Source organism: Telmatherina bonti (assembly GCF_933228915.1).
Source record: "Telmatherina bonti genome assembly, chromosome: 22".
Classification (NCBI taxonomy): domain Eukaryota; kingdom Metazoa; phylum Chordata; class Actinopteri; order Atheriniformes; family Telmatherinidae; genus Telmatherina; species Telmatherina bonti.
Genome location: NC_136631.1, coordinates 15,674,448 through 15,697,696, shown reverse-complemented (window position 1 = coordinate 15,697,696; position 23,249 = coordinate 15,674,448). Strand labels below are relative to the sequence as shown.

Here is a 23,249-nt window from a genome sequence, read left to right as displayed (position 1 = left end):
CCAAGCAGAGAAGGCAGGAGGATGGAGGGACTTTTTGGGGGAGGTAAAAGCTTTCCGTACTGATAAAGGAAGCACATGTAGGATTGTTAGAGGAAAACGAAGACCGTAAATCGCGGGCGTTGAGCCCTTGAAAGAATGAGAGAGTGCTGTTGATGAGAACTGATTAATTAAAGGTATAACGAGGCAGTCAAGGGTGGAGTGTGAGACGGCCCTCTCTAATGAGAAGAAAACAAAGGAGCTGTCTTTCCCAAGCCTTTGTCGTATTGTTCTATAACACTTAGGGCAAACATGCTAAGTTAACATCAAGCATGTGCACGGCAATTTCTTTATTGCCTTGTAGCTCACGTCGCCATAAAGTAACTCATAGCATATCAAATTTAAGATATCCAAACATATATGTTTTGTTTTTAATATTATGCATGCACATATTAAAGCACTTTTTCTCTGTGTTATCTATGAATCCATGTCTCCCTGCTTGCATGCGCTTCTTTTACTGATGCCCCTTCCTTTTCAACAAAAGCAGATGGCATATCCATCTTCTGTCACCTATTCATTCAGTGAAAAGCCCTTTGAGCTCATATGTGGAGATAGTTGCATTAGTCAAGGCCAGACCCAAATAATGTCAACCTGGATCTCCATCCATCCAAGAAATGCTCCTGTTCTCATTGCGCCCTTATCATCCCCCCATTCCTGCATTTCACGTGCCCCACCAATCAAAAACATAAATGCCATATTGAACTGTGTTTTCTTCCCATTTTGAACCCAAGTGTAAAATTGCTTGAAAACCAACTGAACTCAGTGGCCCGCTTTTATATGAAGTAATAGACCTTGACAGTAAGCCTGTAAAAGTCAGTTTAGATTTTGATGAGAAATACCTGCCATTTTACTGTAATTTACTTACAAGACCTGACTTTCCCCTCTGTGCCCTGGCATGGGTCCTGAAAAGCCATAAAATAGATTGAGACAGATACTTATCAAGAGGAAAAAGAGGGAAATCTTTTTTTTTTCTCCTTTCACTCCATAATGTTATTGGTAACCATACCATAACCCCTCCAAAGACTGATAAACCTAAGCGTGGCCCTCAGGTTAAAGGGGTTCCCGTCAGCGTGCTTCATTTGTGAAGGTGAAACTCTCCCTGCTGTTACTGTCACAGCATTTATGGACATCATTTCTGAATGTCATTTAATACACGCACCTCTCTAAATTCTGTGCACATCTGCTGTAACCATAAATCCACATTTAAAACAGAACTTTTGTGTCGTTTTGTTTAACCGTTGTTCAGGATGTTTGAATGCTGCATTAGATTTGAAGAAAAAGTGCAAATATTCATTCATCTGCTTTTTTTTAAACACACTATCACCCACTTTAAAACATGGATAGTTTCAGTTTTACCCAATAAAGTATAACTGCTTTACATAAATGCAGCAGAAAAAATGTTTTAATCTCCTTGTGGAAAATGTGAAGCATTTACGCATTGAAAAGTTAAAAATCATCACAGATGTGATATTTAGATGATGTGAATCAATAAACATAAGTAAAAGTGTATTTCACATAGGTCTGTAAGGCTTAGTAAATGGTTAATTGTCAAAATGTCTTTTTTTTATTTAGCATATATGATGGTGAGAAACTGTTTCACGTTTATTATTGGCTGAATTTATTTTCCATTACATACATCTCTGGGGGTGAAAAACCTTTAACAGCATCAGATTTGACTCAGATTAACCTGTTTATACTAGTACAGGAGTCTGATATTAATATGTCAATTGTGTGACATAATAATGCATTTCACAGCTGCCCTTTTTTAAATATTTAGATAACGAGTTTTAATCTTATCTGCTCAAATAATGGGAGTTTCACTATTAGATGTGTAGATGTCAATAGGGCCTGAGAAGTCAGTGTATTGTGATGTTCGCTCGTGGGACTTCAGCATGTCAGTATGTGTGCTGATAGCAAAACTCTCCCTGCTCTAAATATAAACTAAGATGTACAGATGAAGAATTAGATAATCCACCCCTCCCTCTTCATTGAGCTATGAGAAGCCCCCTCTGACAGAACATCAAATGAATATGGAGCTTGACAGGACAGGTGGACAGTGTGGGAGCGTATGTTTGTTTTTGTTGTTGGAGAGTGTGGCATCCAAGGGCCAACAAAGTTATCCACCAGGTGTGGTTTGTGCACATGTTCCTGTCACCCCTGAGAAAGAGGAGGAAGAGGAGGAGGGAGGAAAATAACCTTGCAAGCAAAAGCGCCCTCACACTGAGTTGAGTCAGGCTATGCAAACAAAACTGCAACACAGCATTCATGCATAGTAGCAATTTGCTGGACCCTGAAATAAAGTTCACTTTAAATAGTCTTCATCGTGTTTGCAATCAGAATCCATATTTATTCTAGATTCGCACAAAGCCTCACATGAAAATTACTGATTGGTTAGTCTAAAACGGGTGGACAAACAAAACAGATCCTGAAGCATTGAGTCCTGAAGGGTGGCAATGATTGCCTCCTCCCTTCTTGTGGGAAATGAATAGGATTATTATGGTCTGTTCTGCTATGACAACAGAGAAAACACAGAAGAAAGGCAATCAGAGCTCATCAGCCGCCTCTCTCACACCTTTATTTACACCAATCCCGGAGAGATGATGAGAATTAACATAATGATTTCTAACCCAGATATCAGGAGGAATTTCTAATTATTTATAACATCTTGGGACATTCCACTTGATCTGTCCAATAATGTTGACATAATTGCATAAGTTGTCAAAGGGTGTTAGAGAAGGTAGTGGAAAAACACCAGTGGAATATCACACAGCTTGCTGACTGAAATGCAAATGGTCAGAGCTGTCCAGCAGCTACAGGATGCTTCATGCAGCCATACTGTGTATGCGCTGATAATTTTCTGTGTAAATAAACTGAAGAAACGGCTTAACAAAGGATACCAGACGTAGAGAAAACTCACAATCATCTTATATAGCAGTTGTTTACAAGGGTTTGAGAAGATGAGTAATGATGTACATTTGAAATGATAATCATTAAGTTGGATTTGAACTGAGCCTTTATTTTCAGTAGCATTCTGAAAATACATAAATAGTAAGTTAAAAGAACATTTTAGAACCGTATCAATGTCAAAGCCTTTATAATTGAAAGCCCACTCTAGATGAAGACGATTTAAATTCCTGTGCTGGAGGCAACCATTACACTGAAACCCTGTATTGAATACAGTAAAATGTAGGGAGTTGGGGCAAAGCGGAGGGTCTGCCTCACATATCCTGCCCTTTCTGTTGCTAATGCTAGAGTCGAGCAGAACAGGCTCCTTTATTGTGCAGCAATGAAACTCTTTTTCATTGCTCCGTCCTGGAATCAGACGCTGCAGTTGAATAATGCATCAGGCCTCTTGCCTGTACACTATGTAAATAGTCAACAATAGCAACAGTGGTAACAACAGGTTTGCGTCTGCAGGAGTATTATGTAAAGTGGTCCGGGGCAGTGTGTCTGGCTCTCAAGGCTGCTATTGAGGCATTGGCTGGCCCCTGTGAGCAAAGGGGGACATGGCTGCGCCCGGGGCCTGGAGGGGGGGACATGCACAGAATTAATGAGGCCATTTTAATGTTGGGCCAGAGCAGCATCTACAGAACGGTCCTGAAGGACCGTTGTGGCTGTACCTCCTATTTTTCCTGGTGGTGGGACTTCACTGTTTGAAGAGACTCACTGGGGGACATCAGAGCCACCTGCACTCTATTAAAATGAATTCTGTTAGGATCCACGTAACTAACAAGTGCACATATGTAAACTGGCAACACATGACTGAAACCAACCATCTGACGACTGAACGCACTCATTTATTGTTATTTTCAATTTATCATGCAGAAAAATACCAGTCACTAAGTTTTTTTTTTTTTGCGTGCAGTTGTTAAACTTTTTTACTTTTATATTTCTCTTCAGGTAACATAGAATACAGCTGTCCTGCCACAAATGAATGTGAGATCACGAAGCGGAGACGCAAATCATGTCAGGCTTGTCGCTTCATGAAATGCCTCAAAGTGGGGATGCTCAAAGAAGGTAAGAAGAGTAAGAACATTTTTATTATTCTTACACCTACACATACACAAATAACATTTCAGCATCACGCTCTAGCTTTTGTGACAGTTGTTTTGTTAAGTCTCAGTATTTTTCTTGTTTCTACAATGAGCCCCTTGTCATCTCTTTACCTACAGAGCAGTAAATAATGTGCAGCTGAGCTAGGGACAGAAATATGCTGAATAGCTTGATCCTGCTGTCTGAGTAATAGAAATGTAACAGTATTCCACTTGGAAAGGCTCATGCGGGGTCCCTGAGCACACACTCGCCACAGTCTCAGCTCTCCCTGGCATATTGATCCACTAAATGTTTTCCGAACATCTCAGCTCTCTTCCTGTGGATGGTTTTTTAAAGTCACGCCAGCAGGGAATTCAGTGACAATTAAACATCCTTCGGATGGATTTGTCTGGCCAGGTTTTTTCCCCCCATCACCACGGACTGAACCCCTCAGGAGAGTCTGAGCTTTAGTTGCTTTTTCCACGGGAAGGCACCTCTCTGCTCACACCACTGCATTAGTGGAAACATCCTCGCCTGATTCACTCTTTCTATCTCGGTCTCACTTGTTGGTTCTTTCAGGAATGAATAATAAAACATATCTAACACTACCACTTTCTGCATAAAATGCTAGCATAAATGTTTAGTATTTTCATTTTATTTTGCTTACTTTTATGTGCTTTTACATGTGTGGGTGAAGTAGGATTCAAAGTTAAACTGTCCTTTACAGAGACAGAAAAACTTTGATGAGTAAAATTTAGTAAAAAACTTCCACTGTTAAACGATCTGTCAAACTCTGTATAGATAGTCCTCTTTTATTCTTCCCATTATTCTCCCATTGGAGGGCAGGATTTATAGATGCATATATATCCAGTCACAAGCTGAAGCCGGAGTCATAGCCTGTATGGATCCCCACATCGTAACAGAATCCCCTGGACTGCATGCAGCCCAATAAAGCCTCAGTGCCAGAAAGACAGAGTAATCGCATTACTATCTGATGAAAAATTTATGCCAATATATCATCTTGGAGAATAAGAGACTACAAAAATATGTGGCCATGGCTATAAATGAATGACCAATGTCGGGTCAAAGTAAAAAGAGTGTAAAACTCAAATATGCAGACTTCGGCTAAGCCTTAGGTTCTAATGCATTCTTCTGTGTGTTCAGCACATTCCCAGAATGAATACGACTCTTCCCTTTACGTGGTAATCATCACCATGCTGCAGCTTTTGTCATATCTTGATTGGAGTCTTGTGCTTGGGCTATTGTAAATCTTTTTCAAATTACTGATTTTAGTCACAGTCAGTATTATGAAACATATTCATCATTATTTGCAGAGAGACGTGAAGTACTCTTTTGCATAAGCTCTTTTTTTTGGGGGGTATTGCTATTTAAAGTGTTGTTTAGGCTAAATGGAAAGAGAAACACATCGACAGTGTCCACCATAAGCTCTATGCACCTGTCGGCTCAACGCCATGCTCGGCTTCAGGATGTGGAGATGGCTGCTGGTCATGTGACTGAGGATGCCACTTACTTTCATTACTGTGGAAAGGTCACAATGTGTCTCTGTGGAAAATCCCCTAATTACAACTTTACAGCTTCAACAATGTATAGCACTGCCCCCTGAAGAAACATAATCTTAAAATCATTTCCTCCTGAAAGAATAGCAAACATCATTTAAGAAAATGAATGGTTCTTAACTCCATTTAGGCTCTCATAAGCAAAGTTCAAAGATATCTACTGTCTACTGAAGACTCCTTTTTTGTCTTTTGTTTTTTTAACTCTTAAGTGTGTGTTAAGAGGAGGTTTAAAGAAAATAGTCTGCTAAAGATCAGCAGTCCGATTACAGGAATTACTGACCTGCCTAAACCCTCTGTTGAGTCGCTGCACTTTCCTTTGACTGTATAAAAGAGGAAGTGATCAATAGAAGAATCAAATGTCAGGGGCAACAAGTTTTTCCTCTGATCAATGGAAACGGATCAGAGCTCAGAGCAAGAGAGAAGACAAGATAGTATTGAGAGATTACATTGACATCATTCAGCGGCAGTTGCTCTTTGCACCGACTTCCTTTCTCTCTGACTTACTCACACACCGATGCCTAATGCATGGATTTACAGACTCAACTAAGTGCGCAAATGTGTGTCTGGCTATATATTTACGAGCTGCATTGATCAAAAACAATAGCTTTTTGTTCTATTGTTTTCACTAGGAAAGGTAGAAAGTATTGCGTCTTTGAGAGAAAAGTGTGACAATAGGGTTTTTTTTTTCTGAACAAAGATATAGAGTATGACTGTGTGCATATGCAACACACTTCTCTGTACTCCTAGCACGCAGAAAGAAAAACTACTGTGACATAGCATACATACTTCATACTATAGAAATGATCAGATGTTAAAGGCTTTAAAACATTAAAAACAGTCTAGATCTGAGTTTTACTTGCAGCAGAAATATAAGTTATCACAGGTTTATATTTTAAAACACTGTAAGGGAAACTTTAATTCGTTTTGGCGCATTTCAATTGATTCGATAATTTGTATTAGCGAGAATGTTAGCTTACCAGGGATATAGTAGCTAACCTGTAAGTGGAGTGTGTGACGACGGTGTCAGTATGGCAGCATTGGGGTCAGCAGATGAAGAGGGGGGCAATGCGTGACAATTTTTCCGCTACCCTCGTTCATCACCACTCGTGATTAAAAATGCTGCGACACACTTGCAAGTATGCAAAGCTGGCAATGGGGGGGGGGGGGGGGGGGCTTTGAAATAGTGCTGACGGCAGTTTAGCGGGGCGGCTTCCTTGAAAGGAAAGGTTCACCATGCCTTGCCATGTGGCCCTCTGATTTTCCCAGCTAAAATAGGGTCAGCCTAAGCCCTCTTGGCATTGCCAACCATCCCAGACATCCTGACACTTTCCCCACAGAGACACCCAGAACAGGTGAGTGACTCAAAATAAGGGCCCCTACCACGGCTGGTCACACAAAGTGAGTGAAGACAGGCCCTTTTGTAGGAGTGTGCTTGGAGAGGGATTATTATTGTTTTTGGAGAGAAAGAAGAGCCCTAGGTCAGCTGGCCTCAGCCCCCACCTCGAGGCCTGAACTAATCCGTGTGCAAATGCCAGCCGCCTTGGCCAAAAGCCTCCTGCCAGAGCACCCTTCTTTGAAGAGATGACACCCGACCTCACCCACTGCTACCCTCTGCACACAGTATAGTGAGCCATAAAACAGTGGATAAGGTGATATGTATGTCTCTGTCCACATTTATAACACTCCTCCTGTTTACTCTGAAGGGAGTACATCAGACAGGCCAGAGTTAGACCACTTAAAACAACGGGTGCTACCAAAGGGACACATGAACCTCACAAAGGCCCCCATAAAGACCAGGCAGTAATGCCCAACAACATAAGTGGATGAATCTGTCTGACTGCTCTTAATCACACTGTCTTCCTCTCTGCCTCTGTCTGGCCCTGTTGGACAGTAAAATGAGCCCGGTTAGTGCCAAGCTCTAATTCCTGTCAGCATCTGTTAATTATGGCCAGGACTGTTCTAATTAAAAGAGGCACCCATCTACCTTCCATCGCTGGCTTATACAGCCACATGACTCGAGCGGCACAGAGGTACATGGCAAGTGGAAGCGCAACCACCTGACAGAAGCCGGGCTCGGCGGGAGAGCCGGAAGAAACAGTAGAAAGTGGTGACATTGCATTTGACAATGAGAGGAATTTTCCATGCCGACAATAACGCCACTAAGCTGAATTAGAAAGTTTTTAAGCACTTTAACTCAAGCAGCTAAGATACCTGATGAAGAACAGCAAAATCCCTTTTGTCAATATGATGGACACAATAATTATTTTGTCATTGTGTCTGTATATGTAGGTGTGGATGTGTGTGTGTGTACACACAGGTAGTTCCCAGGTAGTTCTAGCTGGGAAGGATGAGACTCTGTTGGGAATATGGGGTAATTAGGTTAGTAGGTTGTCAGTGTCAGGAAATTGAAAGACAATCCTAATCAGATTTGGGTTTCCAGGGAATCAAATAATTTATATAAGTAGAAGAAATCTCTATTCTACAGTTACATGATAATACACTTTACCGCAATCTCCACCCCTCCTTGCGTTCATTGAGAGGAGTGGGGGGGGGGTTCAACAGTCATGTGGGATAAGTGGTTAAAATCTAGAAGATCTTTTGCATAAATCTGCCGTTGAATTCCTTTTTGTTAAATGAAGGCCACTGCTTCTATCTTACATCATCTGATTTTCCTTTCCCCTCTGTTCAGCAAGCGACCTCCGATCGCTGTGCATGGGACGCATCCAAACTCATCCTCTCCAAGAGCACTTGCTGATGGGCAAATTGTATTAGGCTCATTTGCAGTGGCCACACAATGCCCAGGTTTGACACCGTCCTCCCTGTTATAAAGTGATGAAATCATCAAGGAAGTGCTCTGGCTGCGGGTGTTGTTCACTTAGAGGACGCAGGAGGCTGACAAATTAACTCCTCCTCCACCACAAGCATTTCATTGAGCCTTTTCTCATTCAGCCTTTAGTATTAAATATATTTGGGGGTGCTTGCATTAGTTATACAGATTGAAGAGATCTTCTCTCTTGACAGGATTAAGATTCAAGTTACATGCTAGCAATGATACACCAAATATGAGGTGCAGGATGTTTGCATACAGTTGCATTAAATAACCAAATATCTGCGCAGCGGTATCAAAGGATAAAATAGTGTCGATGAAATATGTTAACAATGTTGAAAATTAATAGAATAAAAAAAGACATCCAAATGGAAGCATTCTTATCAAATAATGAGATAATAAATAACTTATGTTATGATGAGGCTGGCTTGACATTTACAGTATCAGTGTGGAACCTGGCCTCCAAGGTGTGGCTGGGGGTGATAAGGCCTTTGTGCTCCTCCAGTGAAAGAGGGGTGAAATAGGGGTCTTTTATGGGAAAGCAATACCCAGTTATCTATGTGCAATATGACGGTGGATGCTTTGTACATTATGTGTGTGGCTGTGTCTTTGCTTTTAGGCTTGTTTAGATTCTGTTTCTGGACATGATGAGTGCGTACCTGAGCTCCCACATACGAGCAACGAGGCAGGTAGCTGGCACTTCATTAGTATGCAGTCTGCCTCACCCCAAAAGCTAAATAATTAGAGGGCCAGTCTGTGAGATCATTGACCCTGCGTTAAATATTCATATGTTTAGACCTGCTCTGGGCTCAGCTGTGTCACAGTAGACCAGCCAGGCATGGACCACATATGGGAAGACATCCGTGCCTTTGACACATCGGCAAAAAAAAAAACAAAAACACAGGATACATGCTCCCACTCAACCACTTGGCTTCCCCCCCCCCGCCCCCCCTTCTGTTTATACACAAGCAAAAGGAACCAAAACTATTTTCCTTTCCTATAATCGTCAACATATTGTGTTATTGTGGACCCTTTAGTTTTGTTTTAGTGTGATAAATATATTTTACCTCAAATCATTTAGCATCCATGTGTTTGTCATCCCTTAAATGCTGGTTTGAAAAAATACTCAGGTCTCATCTCATGTCCCTCTTGTCTGTTTTCCCCAGGAGTTCGTCTGGATCGTGTCAGAGGAGGCAGACAGAAGTACAAGCGGCGGTTGGACACAGAAAACAACCCGTACCTGGGTTTGACGCTTCCCCCTCCCACCAAAAAGCCTCGTGAGTACTGCTTCGTTATTAATCCACTGTCTCCCTCCTTTGTCACCCCTCTACCGCCAGGCCAGCATGGCTTCAAAAACCGGGGCAAAATCTTTGGCCGTATTCATGTTCCCCTGTCCCTCCCTTGTTTGGACAGTTTATAGATCAATCAGCAGAAATTTAGGCCATGTGTTGTTCCGGTCAGAGCAGAATTCTGTTAAATCTCTGAGTGGATGACCGATATTGAACAATGTCAGAATGCTGAAGAACACAGGTTTCTTCCAATTTCATTCACACAAAGATTTTACATTTCCAAATTTAAGTCTTTGCTGTTATATTTCTTCATAAAAAGACCATCACACTTTTATTATCATTTTTTTTATCACTGCTGCACGTCTCAGTGACTCCCTGAGCTTTTGAATTAACCTCTAACCTCTGCTTTTCTTTGACATCCAACTCCTTCTTCTTCTGTCCTCAGTCACGAAGATAGTGTCTCACTTGTTGGTGGCAGAGCCTGAGAAGATCTATGCCATGCCTGACCCCACCATGCCGGAGAGTGACATCAAGGCTCTCACCACGCTGTGTGACCTGGCTGACCGGGAGCTGGTGGTCATCATCGGCTGGGCTAAACACATCCCAGGTAGAAAAACTATTTTCCTTCCTTCCCAGTCCTAATTTAAAGCTAATTCTTAATTTCTGTTTTATTTAGTCTTACTTTCTCAATTGTCACACAAAATATGAAAATACATAAGCACCCAGTTAGGGGTACACCATGAACACAGCTGGGTAAGACATGAAACATTGTTGGGCATCTTAAATTCTTGCATTGAATGGAAACCGGGGGCACAGACACACTGGCAATGTATGCTGTAGTCGTTTGAGAGATTTAAAGCAAAGTTGGGGGCCTACCCAATCAAATAACAGCATATCACTCACACGGACACGCACACATGAATGCACACACTAGCATTCATTGAATTATTGATGGGCATAATCATGTTTCTTCTTGGCCCATACATGTTGTGATAGATGAGGTGTTGGGTTATAAAAGGCTGTTGAATTAAGGATACACCATTGAAAATACACTATGTCATGTCAGCAGACATTTTGCTTCCTTCAAGAGCTTTCCTCTGGTTTTGACAGAGAACATGTTGTTTAGCAGCTCTTATTTTTTTTTTCTTTTTGCAAAGCAGGCAGATTCCACTTGATCTTGCACTTGACCCCTATAAATCTGCAGCATTATGGTGCTGTAGGCACGAAGGAATAACAAAGGAAATGAGTTTGTCCCCCTGCGTCAACTCCATATCTTCCTCCACTCATCAGCGTGATTTGGACAGACACAAAGCCGTCATCATGCAGGACCGGTCCGTGAAAATGCACATACTTAGACATGTGTGCGCTTACTCTCCTATTATTTCAGTTCACTCAGAACATAATTCATATCACACTTCATAGATTCAGGTGGTTTGTTTTCAGTACTGTCAGGTAGACTAGAGTAGACCTTTCTTTTTATTTTTATTTATCTATTTTTTTTGTACTGGAAAGGTATTAGAGTACTTCTCAGAAGGAGGGGTATTAATCAGGTACAGATCTGATAGTAAGGAGATTAGCGATGGATATTCTCTCAGCCCCGGTCCCTTACGCATCTAAACTGTTTCGATCACTCCCTGCAGGCCATGCATGGTCAGCAGCCTGAGAGTTTAACCAAAGAGCTTACTCAGGACTGGATCACAGCTGACCAGATAACACACTCCCATTATTGTGACCCAAAAATTATATCAGCGCCAGACGTGCTCAACAATCCCCAGAGTATAGACTGTGCAAGCACAGAAGTAGTGTTCTTTAGAGAAGACAGGGTAAAAAGAGGTTAGCACACCACAAATTTATGATTTTTTTTCATAATAAATCTTGTCCTTTAAACTGCTTTTTTATCTACTTTCAAATATTTAAGTCTTTTCTTATGTCCTGAAATACATCTGCAGTGTGTACTTTAATTGGGATTTTATGTGTCACGCTGAACACTTTTAATCAGATTATATTCATGCATATTGTTCCTGGACATCCCTGTGGTAATGGGATTTACCCCCTAGCTGTGTGGCAAAAAGCTTGTTATTCCAACTGTCATGTCATCAATAACCATTTCACTCAAACCGTGAGGCTGCAAACCCACAGTCTTGTTTCTAACTTTGAGCAGGTACCTGCAACTTAAAAGCTGCACTGAATAATCTGCAGTACCTGTGAGATGATAGCACTTACTGTAAGAAGATTATTCTGATCTGCTTCAGTGTAAACACACAGGCCTCACGCTAATATGTTTGTTTCATAATTGTTTGTTTTTTAAGTCCTTTTTCATAATGAAATCCGATACGTCAGAATAAATGACAGCTAAACGCGAAGAAAAACCTCCACTGCAGTTTAGTGCTTGGTCTGTGTCTGTCCCTGTAGTGACATTTGTATTAGGACAGTGGGTGTCCTCTGGCCATGAAATGGCTGCATAATTGAGTTGTACATGGCTGAACCTGATCAGAGACGGTTCACTGGTTGAGCGAGACTTCATGCACTAACACTCCATGCACCGACGGTACCCCAGGGCAGTCCAGCACGCTCAGCTCCTGCTATATTTCTCCCTCTCCATCCACTACAGGACCAAGAAAGAAAGAGGGGAAAAAAACTGCTGATTGTATTCTGATAGATTGTTGTGGCCTTGGGCAGTGGAATTAAAAAGATTAACAGTTCATTATGAAGTAGACCACATTGATTAGGCCACTGACAGATGGGCCAATAACTAAAGTCCTAATGCAACAATTTAAAGGTCACAAAAATTGGCACTTAGCTTCTCCCAATTGATTTTTAATTTCTTCTGTTCTCAGCTAACATTTGAAAGTGTGTTTCAAAAGTGGCATAATGTGAAAAAGAGTGGCTGTTTTGAGTGTTAATGGGAGGGCGACTACAGGATAACAAAGCTGTATCATTTGAGTAGATGATACCTTTGCCGTACAGGATCCAATGTCAGCTTTGCTTTCTCAACTGTGAAAGAGCACTTTATATGTATGAACTGCCTTTCGGTTGTTAGTTTATTCTGCAGTTTTCAGTGATAGAAAAAAAATAAGTTAAGAGTAAAAAAAAACCAAAAAACATGTAATCTAACTGATAAGGCAGGAATGCCATTGCCAGATGCCTTGGAATAATTCCTTGGAATAATTCAGAATTTTCTTTGATTGATTTACAATCACAGAAACACAACTTCCACCGCTCCAAACAGCACCGTGATGCACAGTCTAACTCAGTTGTTGCCTGTGGGGTGCAGGGTCATTGGGAGCAGTGTTACAGGGATGCTGACAGATGGCTTGTTGCTCCTAAGGTGCTAACAACCTTTGACACACAACGCAGTCCACTATCCATCCCCTTCTGGTCCCTCCATAATGAAAAGCTGAATTTCCCCATGTCCACAAGTTATTCGGAGGAACTACAATACTGACAGCTTCAGTGTTACAGAACCTGTTCACCACCTTGACACTGCTGTGACGGTGTGGAATCCCACATGCCTTTCCCCACTGCAGTGGGAATCACACACACTTGCATGTAAAACTTGCCATGTATGATGTTTATACAAGAGGACCTTGTTGTTTTCCAACCATCCCATCTTCCAGGCCTGAGTAATTCCAGTAGGGAATTGTCTTCTGCCACTGCTGTTCCTGTTTGCAATAAAAGATTCTTACTCACATAAATAACCCTGGAATTACAATTACATCACAAAATGAATAAAAACCTGTTTGTCTTTTCTCAGTAATGACATTTAAAAATGAATTTGCCGCTCATTAGTGATACATTTTTTTAAGCATCTTAACATGATCTTGCATTTTTTTGCATGGGATTTAGACTAAAAGAAGCTAATGAATCAGGCTTGTTTGCATTGTTCTGTTCATCGCTGGTGTTTGGGGAATATTCATCATCTGTCTGTTATTGAATTCCGGCTCATCAGCCTTTCGTTTGACAGACAAGTGGCTGGCGTGTTAGTTGTTAGCATGGAGGCAGTGATGTTGAAAGGAGATCGCGCCTCTTGTATGTTGTCGTGTTTGTGTCAGCTCAGCCCTCCACCATAATCACCTACCCTCCTCCAGCCCCCTCCGGGCTCCTGTTTTCTCTTTGCCATTAAATTGTGAAATCTACTTACTGTGTTGCCAGCCTGATCCCACTCAAGCTGCGTAATCTCCTTGTAATAGAGTGTGAATACTGCCCAGCAATAAATCAGCACCTCATCAGTGCACTTTATTAAATATAGACACCAACAGACAGCTCTTAGTATATTCAATTTACAATCTGACGTAGGCTTCAACACAGGAGATAAAGATAGATTGAGCAATCAGGTGGATGCTGAGGCCTGAACCCGGGCGGGAGAGCGGGAGGAAGGCAGAAAAGCTGCAGGGAGATTGAGATGGGTGCATATCGGAGGAAGACAGGCCATCAAATGTGCAAACGGCCAAGAAGGGGACATCTACCAGACCAGCTGAGGGAGAGCTGTGTTTTGTTATTGTGACACATGTGAAGGTAAATCCAGCATCACAATTATGTTTGTGTCATCCATTTAAATTTGGTTAAAACTGCACCGTCTCTAAAAGATTTAGGTCTACTTTATGTGAAATACACATAATCTTATGTGCTGATGTGGCTTTAAGTGATCATCAGCAGAGCGCCATCCCTCATTAAGCAATGTTACTTGATGGCAGCGAAGATAAATTATGTGTAATTATGGTGATGATTAAAGCCCGATTCGTCCTGGTCTTAAGGGCTAAACAGAGATATGTAAAGTCGGTATCGGCCAGTGGGACTCTGGGGAAGGCTAAAGACTTCTCTGCGAGGGTCAGGAGGTCATGGGGTGCAGATTAAAACAAGGGGATTACTGTATTTAAGGTTCCTCAGCCTCATAACGTTCACAGGCTGCTGGTCAAATCACCCATTCCTCAGCTACTTAGAGTAGGATAATAGGCTGGTTATCAGGTCGAAAGAAGGCAGATAGGCGACTCTCTTGAAAGTGAGCACTCGAGCGATTAATTTTCAATCATCAACCTCTTCTTCACGAAGCCAATTTAGCTTGTATTGACACATTTTCATTCAATATAAAACAGCATTCGTGTCATCAAATCAGTGTCCAGGGAGAGCTTGCAGCAAACTGAGTTGTTTGTGTTGTACATGTGGCTGAATTTCAGGTCAAATTATTTATGTCAAGCGCAGCAATTTATTACCAAGCTGCTATTGATTGGATCCTCCTGATGCTGTCATGTAAATTCAAGAAGAATCATGGTCTGCAGCTGGGAGTTACACACACACACACACACACACACACTGATCCATGGGAGCACATACACACCAACGGCTTGAAATGCTCTTTGTGTCTGTATTGCTTAACATATAAGGTGTCTCACTACCAAATTCCAAAAATCTGTTTAAATCAAAGGTTCATATATTTTCTTCATTGTCCTTTTTGTCGTTTAATCTGCCATCTGAACTAAAAAAAAAAAAACAACTTTTGATATCAAATAAGCTTGTGGCAGTATGATCATTCACCCCAGTTAAAGGTTGGTGGAAAAAAGCGTGCTGCACCTCTGGGGTCCTGTTAGGGGCAGTTTTACTTCAACTGGAGCCCAGAGAGCTCTTGACTTGGCTGAGGTGAGATTGCCGCTGGGCAGAAGTCTTCAGGGCCTGCTTGTCCTTCTGATAGCTGGCCATGATAGATCAGCCCCTGTCCAGCCAGAATTACTCTCTTTCCCTTTTCTATCTCCCGCTTCTTTTTCCCCTCATGCTTTGGTCCTTTTTTTGCTGCCTTTCTTCCTTATCTCCCTCCTCTCTGGCCCATATCTTCTCTTCTCTTTTATCCCCATTTCTCTGCTTCTCTCTCATACCATCTTTTTCCTTTTCCGCTCCCTCTCTCTGTCTGCTCTGTTGTCTGATTGAGGGTGAGTTACGAGGGGGCTGCAGCTGGAGGGGACTGCCGTGCCTCGTAATTACATCTCTTTTTATTACTCGCGCTAATGGCCCTCGGGTAGAGGGAAACAATAATAAATTAATAGAATATGAACTCCAGCTCAACAGAAATCTCCAGCATTTCATTTTGGACTGTCCTGTGCTCAGGCAGATGAAACAGTGCTCTGATTAATCTCTGTGTGGGGTTTGAGGCAGCCGTCTGTGGGTTCGGGCTGCCCCCTCCTGCTCACAGCTGAGGGCTTTTGGGAAGATAAAGGAAGAGATGACGGTTTTGCTTCTTTTGTCGGTCTTTAGTGCGCTTGTTTTCACCTTTTGAGGTAGTAATGAGTGTGTATTGATGCAGTGATGTCGTGTTTTGTCTTTGCCACTTGTATTTATTCTTCCGTTTTGTCCAGATTGTCCTAAGTTTTGCTCATGGCGGGTTTTACCAATGACTCCAGGGAAGTTTGAGTGTGAACAATACTTGAGACATAAATGTGTGATCTTTCAGTAAAATTAAATGAAGAAAATCTACAGAACAACATTGTTATGTCGCATCCTCACTAAAAAGACGTGAAGGCAAAAACCTGCCGGCGCGCTCAGCAGTGGAGTGGAAAAGTCCCTTCAAGCGCACAGACAGGCTTCTCTCATTTGGTCAATATTGTGTCATGTTTGGTCAAACCCCGCCAAGGCAGTGGGCTGGAAATGAAGATGTAAATATTGATATTTCATTAGAGGAAATCACCCACTCTGACGGCACTTAACCGGGCCACCTTCAGAGTGCGGCGGCCGGAGCGCCGTGTGACCTGCGGAGTCGGGAAGTCACTTCATTACACGATTAAATTGAGTGGAAAAAGGCGAGGCAACGACACGAGATCCCATTTGGAGCAATAATTTAGGCTTTGAAGAGAGGGGATGGAGCAGAGGAAAAACACTACCTCTCCATCTCACAACACTGGATTAAATTCAAGGACTTTTAGCGTCAAAGGTAATTGTAGGCTGCTGGGCTGCATGTCTGCATATGGCTGAGAGGCGTCTGTTGGATCAGAGCAACTTTAAAACCACTTCAGCAAGCCCTGAACGAGGCCTTCACGCAAGCTGTCATATCGGGGAGCAGCACTTTAGTTCCGCTTCAGTCCTCCTTGGCATTAAAAGGCTACATAAAGCCTCGCCTGTGATTGGGATGCCAACCTGATGCAGCAATCAACACCACGTCCGTGCTTGCATGACAATTTCTCTCCGGCCAGTCCACATTCTGTCCGACATAATGGCTATGTATGCAGACAAGGAAATAACACAACAAAGCGTTTTAAGATGCTGTCTGGATAAGTGTAATGGCACAGACCTTTATGAAATGTGGCTTATTGCCTTCACTGATAATAGTCAAGTGTTTTGAGTGCTTACGGCACTTTGCTTTGTTGGGTCTAATTTGGGCTCTGACCAGTCTACCCAGACCCTGGCACCTTTCAGTTACTCCTCTTTTCTGCCGACTATTGATTCCCCTTCAAAATGTGAAGGCCCCTCACATTCTGATCACAATCTGTTAATTAATGTATCCTCCAGCTCTTCCCTTGCCGTGGTCATCACCACGATAAGGGAAATTGAACACTCGGGTACTACTCTCCCTGCCTCTTCTGTCTGTCTGTCTCCCTCCACCCTGTTTCCTTTTCACTTTCTGTCATGCTTCCTCGTTTTGTCTCTCGTTCATCCCAAGCTTTATGTATGTGTGTGTGTGTGTGTGTGTGTGTGTGTGCAAGTGTTTGCGGTATCCTGGCAGGTGAAGATAAACATCAGGCTAGTGGCTGCACCCTCGTAAGATCATTTATATTTAAGAGAGAACGTGAGACGTAGGTGCAGCGAGCGACCTGGTCAATACTGTAATCTATCGCCTCTTAATCGCACAATGGCAGGTAGCGTGGCAGCAGCAAACTTTTAAAAGCAATCATATTAATCAGGGGTGGAGCTGAAGAGCCTAATATGCTGTCAGAAAAAGGTGCCTGCAGGGACGCTGTGCGCAGGGGGAGGGGACATAGGGGATGGAGGGGAGAGAGTGCGGGAAGTGCGTGCAGTTTATTGACAGCTAAAGGGTAGTATGAAGGGAAAAAAAAAGAGCATGAGATGACTATCTGGAGATGTGCGCTTCGCTCTCTCTTTCTTTTTGGCTGAACTCTCTTTAATTTGTTTGAATTTCTCACAGCTCATCTGTGAAGGATCTCGTAGTTTGTTTTGTTTAATGTTCTATTCTAAGCACATGTAGAGGTGTTGGAGGAGAAATGAGAGCAGTTCGATGCGCCCGAGTCAATTTCATCTCATCCAGCCGCTGCTGCAGAATGAGGCCCGGGGTTTATGCAGGTCTTCTGGCTCAGTTTGAACCATGTGACCCCCTTCAGTATTATGTGTACTTTCATGTGTATGGATTTATTTTCATACACATTGATGTCACGATGTCGATGTGCTCATGTGTGTGTTTGTTTTCTTGGTTGATGCTTTAGTGTATCTGTGCACGTCCATGTGTGTTTGTCCACTCATCACCTCCTCCTGTTACACAGTGCATGCCACGTCCTCCACCCTTCCAATGAGAATGTGTCTCGGTGCTAATCCCCCTAACACCAATAGAAGAGTGACAGGATACGAGGGGTAACCACATGGCTTTGTGTATCCCAGACCTTTGCACCGATTTACTGTCCTCACTTACAGAAAAGCCCACTCAAGTACTCTGACACGAGCTTCAAAGAAGCCCTTCCACTGTGCATTTAAAATTGAGCACATGCTTTGCGAAATCATGTTTGTTATCTGATCAAGCCAAAAAGAACATGATTCTTTTTTCTTTTATGCTCTGAAATGCTAGACTTTTAGAGGTTCTTTAATCATGACACCAATTCAAGTGTCTTTTATAATTGTAAATATCTCGTGATGTCTATTTTTTTCACCACCCTGTTGTCCTCACGTAGTTTCCTGTCTTCATACCCAGGCTTTTCAACACTCTCTCTGGGAGACCAGATGAGCCTTCTGCAGAGCGCCTGGATGGAGATCCTCATCCTCAGCATCGTGTTCCGCTCGTTGCCTTATGAAGACGAGTTGGTGTACGCAGAGGACTACATCATGGACGAGGAGCACTCGCGGCTGACAGGCCTGCTCGACCTCTACGTCTCCATCCTCCAGCTGGTCCGCAAATATAAGAAGCTCAAAGTGGAGAAGGAGGAGTTTGTAACCCTAAAAGCCATCGCCCTCGCCAACTCAGGTGGGATATCCTGACGAAACATAAACCAATGTTAAACTGAGTCATTTTATTGTCTATTTATTTGCACAGAAACTGATCTCTTCATAATAAATAAAGTTTTATGACAATAATAGAACTATCCCACGCCGTTATATTAAATCATATTTGCTTATAGTTGTGTTTGATGAATTAAAATGGGGAATTTGAATGATCAAACTCTCATTTCACTTTTTAAAAACTTCATATTTTTATGCTTTTAAAATATTCACTAATTTGAGTCCAGATCACTTGAAAAATTAAATAAATTTGGAAGGGAATGTAGGAAGTGAAATTTGGCACTTAGATATGAAGGCTTACATGTTTTTTTTTCTTGATACAGTTGTGGTCTGGGAGTGCAAATCTCTTTTAACACTTTTCAGTGAAGCTCTAATGATTTAATTTACTAAATAAAAACTATTTGACTCCTTAAGATATTCAATGTTTACAAGTTGTCTCTAAAAACAGCATCAACAGTCAACAACCCAGAAACTAGGCTGTATCCAGCACAGTTTCAGAAATGCCATTTCTTTTTTTTTCTTTTTTTTTCAGTGTAACCTTTAGATTAGAGCATGCAATGATGAGATGGGAAGACGATAAGGCCAGGGTATGAGAAAGAGGAATGGAGGACTGAGCTTTTTTTTTTTTTTTTTTTTCCTTTTTTTTAATTGAACACCTTCCATGTTGTGGTTATTTCTCCAGCGCTCCCTCCCCCTTTTCCATCTCCATAACAGTAGCTGCAGGGCACAGCAGCCACGGGAGATAAATTTAGCATTTCATTAGGAGCACAGGGTCTGTCAATAAAATGTGTTAAGTCGAATGAAATGAGTATCAGGGAGTGATAGGCCTCGTTTGTTCCTATGCGAAGACGGCACACTGCTATTGACGGGCACGTTTTGAGCAGGCAGGGCCTGTCCCGCTTTGATCAATGCACGCCTGGGTCACCAGGCCGCCTTCCCTTGTTTTGTCCGGGACTGAAAAAAATGAAAATGCTGATGTTGGGACTTTGCTTTCAGACAGCAGAGCTTTAGGGAGGGAAGGAAGGAGGGTTGAGCAGAGATGGGGATCGAGGAGAGAAAAGGAGGAGGAGGAGGAGGAGGAGGGTGTCCAGACCGTTAGAACAAGGTCTCTGGGAGATCGCTCTCTCGGGAGCTCCTCTGTCTGACAGCTGTGAAAATTCATAGCGATTGATTTTGTAATTAGCAGTTTATCAATTGGATCGACGTGGGCTCACTGATGGATTGCAAGGAAATTGTTTCTTCAAAGTTGTGTTTTTATTTTTCTTTCAGCTCCCCCTCCTCTAGTGACTGCAAGCTCTTTTTTCATTCCCATCTGTTGAGACGTCTCCATCTCTCTTTTTATTTTCTCCTCTTTTTTTCCCCCTTGCTGCAAAACATTCCATTAAACCACAGTTCAGATCAGGTTTATTACAAAAATGTGTGCCTGTGTGCATGTGTTTGTAGCAAATACATCTGCTTCGGGTGGGAATGCAGGCTCTGTGAAAAGAACAAGAGATAATTATGTCACACCACATCCTCCTCTGAGTTTTTTTTTTGCCTTTTGTTCTTTCATCCTCCGTCTGTCAGCCTCCCCCCCCTCATCCCATGTTCACTTTACAAAACGACCTACTTCATTTTACCACAGTGGATTTGAAAACCGTCAGGGTGAGAAATGTCTCAAGGTCTTGGGAATACAGTTGTTCCAGTCAATGAATTTGGGGCGAAGCCTGAAATCTGTTTTGCCTTTTATTGTCCCGTGTGGTAAAATATGCACCGCCAAGGTGAGACGAGTCAGGCAGCCAATGACACGCTGTCTCCCGAGTGCGAGATGCCAGTTAACCAGTGAGAGAAGGTGCGACCCCGGACTGTCCCTGAGAGAGGCTGGGGGACGGAAACAGGGGCAGAAAATGGCAAGATTGAGAGGGAACCGTGGTAACATGATGTGCAGCAGAATTAGTAAAAAAAACACAGTGTAGCGAAACGTTATAGGAGTGAGGAACACCGGAGGGAAGCCAGACTGAAACTGCAGACTGCTTTAAAAATCGGCCAGTAGGTGGGAGAGATTCAGGCAATGGCATTTGAAACCCAAAGTCGATGTTTGTTCTTCACAATACAATAAACCAAACTAAAACCTTATTTTAATATGGAAAATTAATATAAAAGTATAAACCTACAAGGATATCTTCCGTAGTTTCTGGGAAATTATTTATGCCTTACACTTGTTTGCAGTTTCCAGTCCTTAAATAGTCTCACACTTTTTTTTCTCATCTGTCCTTTAGACAAAGGAGGTGTTTAATGTTCACTTAAACTGCAGAAATTGGGTGTCCTTCATGCCATTGTTACCAGAAGATAGCACTGATTTTCAGTCGCACTGGTCAAGGGCCATCTGAATACTCCGTCCAGTCTGCTGAAGAATAAACAGATAAAATAAAGATGTTTCCTTTTTCTTTTTATGATCTATTTTTATCTTGTCAGAAAGTGAGTTATACTGATAATGGTTTTTTGGGGGTTTTTTTTTTTTTAAACTTTTTTTTTTATTTTACTGCTCCTGACAAGAGCAGTAAAGATCAATCACGAGATTTAATTTTGTTGCTGAAAAATCCATTTCCCACGTCTGCTGTTATATTACCGCTGTCTCTGAGTGCAAACTATATTTCTTACAAATTCCCTTTTATATTTTTTCCAAATTTGAAAAATCCATCATGCTTGTCTCTGCTCTTGTCCCTGCAGACTCCATGCACATAGAGGACATGGAGGCGGTCCAGAAGCTTCAGGATGCTCTCCACGAGGCCCTGCAGGACTATGAGAGCAGCCAGCATCAGGAGGACCCACGGCGGGCCGGCAAACTGCTCATGACCCTGCCCCTGCTGAGGCAGACAGCCACTAAGGCTGTGCAGCACTTTTACAGCATCAAGGTGCAGGGCAAGGTCCCCATGCACAAACTCTTTTTGGAAATGCTTGAGGCCAAGGTCTGATTGGAGGGGGGCTGATTGGCCATGGCATCAGTGGAAGGCTGCGTGAAGAAAACAGAGAGTGACTCGAACCAAGGCTGAGAGTTCTCAGTAGAGGGGAGATGCCCACTGAGTGCGCAGGACAGAAACGGACCTCTTCCTGGAACCCTGGGACACTAAATTTTAAAAAAAGAGGAAAAAAAAACAACAAAGGAAAAAAATAAATGCAAAAATTGGTTATTAGTATAAATATAAAAATGATGCAGATTAATTAAAAGTATATAAGAAATACAATGTACAGTCATATTTTTTGTTTGTTTTTTTTTTTGTTAATTGTCAGTGATTATACTGTATATGAAGGACCTTTCTGCCCCTCAGCGTCTTCAGAATAAGTAGTTGCCAGATCTTGATAATAAGATAAAGATTTTTTTCTTTTTCCTTTTTTCAGAAAACTAAAAGTTTCTAAAAAAAAAAAAAAAAGTTGTTCTGAAGAATGCATAGGTGTCAACAACCAGTGGAGGTGTCTGCAGACTCACTTGTCTCACATTTGTGTTTTTGCCTGGACTTGACCAGTACATGTAAATATTTATTATTTAGAAGGCTGAGTGTACAGTTCAAAGTCTGGTGAACATGGTGGCCATTTTCTCTTGCTCTCCTACAGGGCGGAAAAAAAATGAGTTAAACAAGGAAGGTTGTTCCCTAAATGTGAACTCTAATAAGTTTAATGTCCTTGGATTTACCTCTCCAAAGCAGTAAGCAGTGTGATCTTTGTTGATCTGTCTCAGACTGGAAGACTTGCTGGTCCCATGTTTAACCAAACTAGCATAGGCAGGTAAAATAGTCACTCATTTTACTCTGTAGTAACTCAGCAATAAAGAAAGCTATTGGGAAGCTGGGTTAAGTTCCTATCTTTCATGTGCTTTTCAATGCTGCTGATGCTTAAAGACCAATCCTGTAAGTATGTCAGTCCCACCTAGTGGGATGCACCACTGTACCAGTTTCGCACTTGTGTTTGTCCTTTCCTGAAGTGTTCTATGTTGGTGCTGCACTGAAACCCAGATTTGGTCACCGGTTAAGCCTGTAGAAATTGCCGCTTGACATGCAAATAGATGACCTGATATAGCCTGGGTGAAAGATAATCAGCAGGTTCGGTTGGACAGTTTCAAAGGATTTATGCCGAGTGGCAGAAGTCCACGAGATCCCTTGTTCAAACAATCAGAGGCCCATATGTCAACCGCTCTATTTTGGGCCCCTTTAAGCCTGTGGCAGAGTCATCCCACACAGAGGGAGCAAGGTGTCCAGCATCTGCTCTCACCATTTTAGCCACCTCCTGTCTTTTAATAGCTGTGCTTGC

The 23,249-nt window shown here is 42.2% G+C and overlaps 1 protein-coding gene across 2 annotated transcripts in view; it reads left to right on the top strand.

Moving 5' to 3' along the window:
* The window catches only part of esrrb (estrogen-related receptor beta), a 36,242-nt gene extending 13,981 nt beyond the window's left edge, over window positions 1-22,261 (top strand). For both annotated transcript variants that reach the window (XM_079262124.1, XM_079262125.1), the window contains exons 4-8: window positions 3,937-4,053; window positions 9,639-9,749; window positions 10,207-10,368; window positions 18,661-18,930; window positions 21,675-22,261. In XM_079262124.1, the coding sequence (XP_079118250.1) occupies window positions 3,937-4,053; window positions 9,639-9,749; window positions 10,207-10,368; window positions 18,661-18,930; window positions 21,675-21,919 (905 nt within the window). In that variant the 3' untranslated portion in view covers window positions 21,920-22,261. The remainder of the gene's footprint in view (window positions 1-3,936; window positions 4,054-9,638; window positions 9,750-10,206; window positions 10,369-18,660; window positions 18,931-21,674) is intronic.
* Window positions 22,262-23,249: the final 988 nt, after the last annotated feature.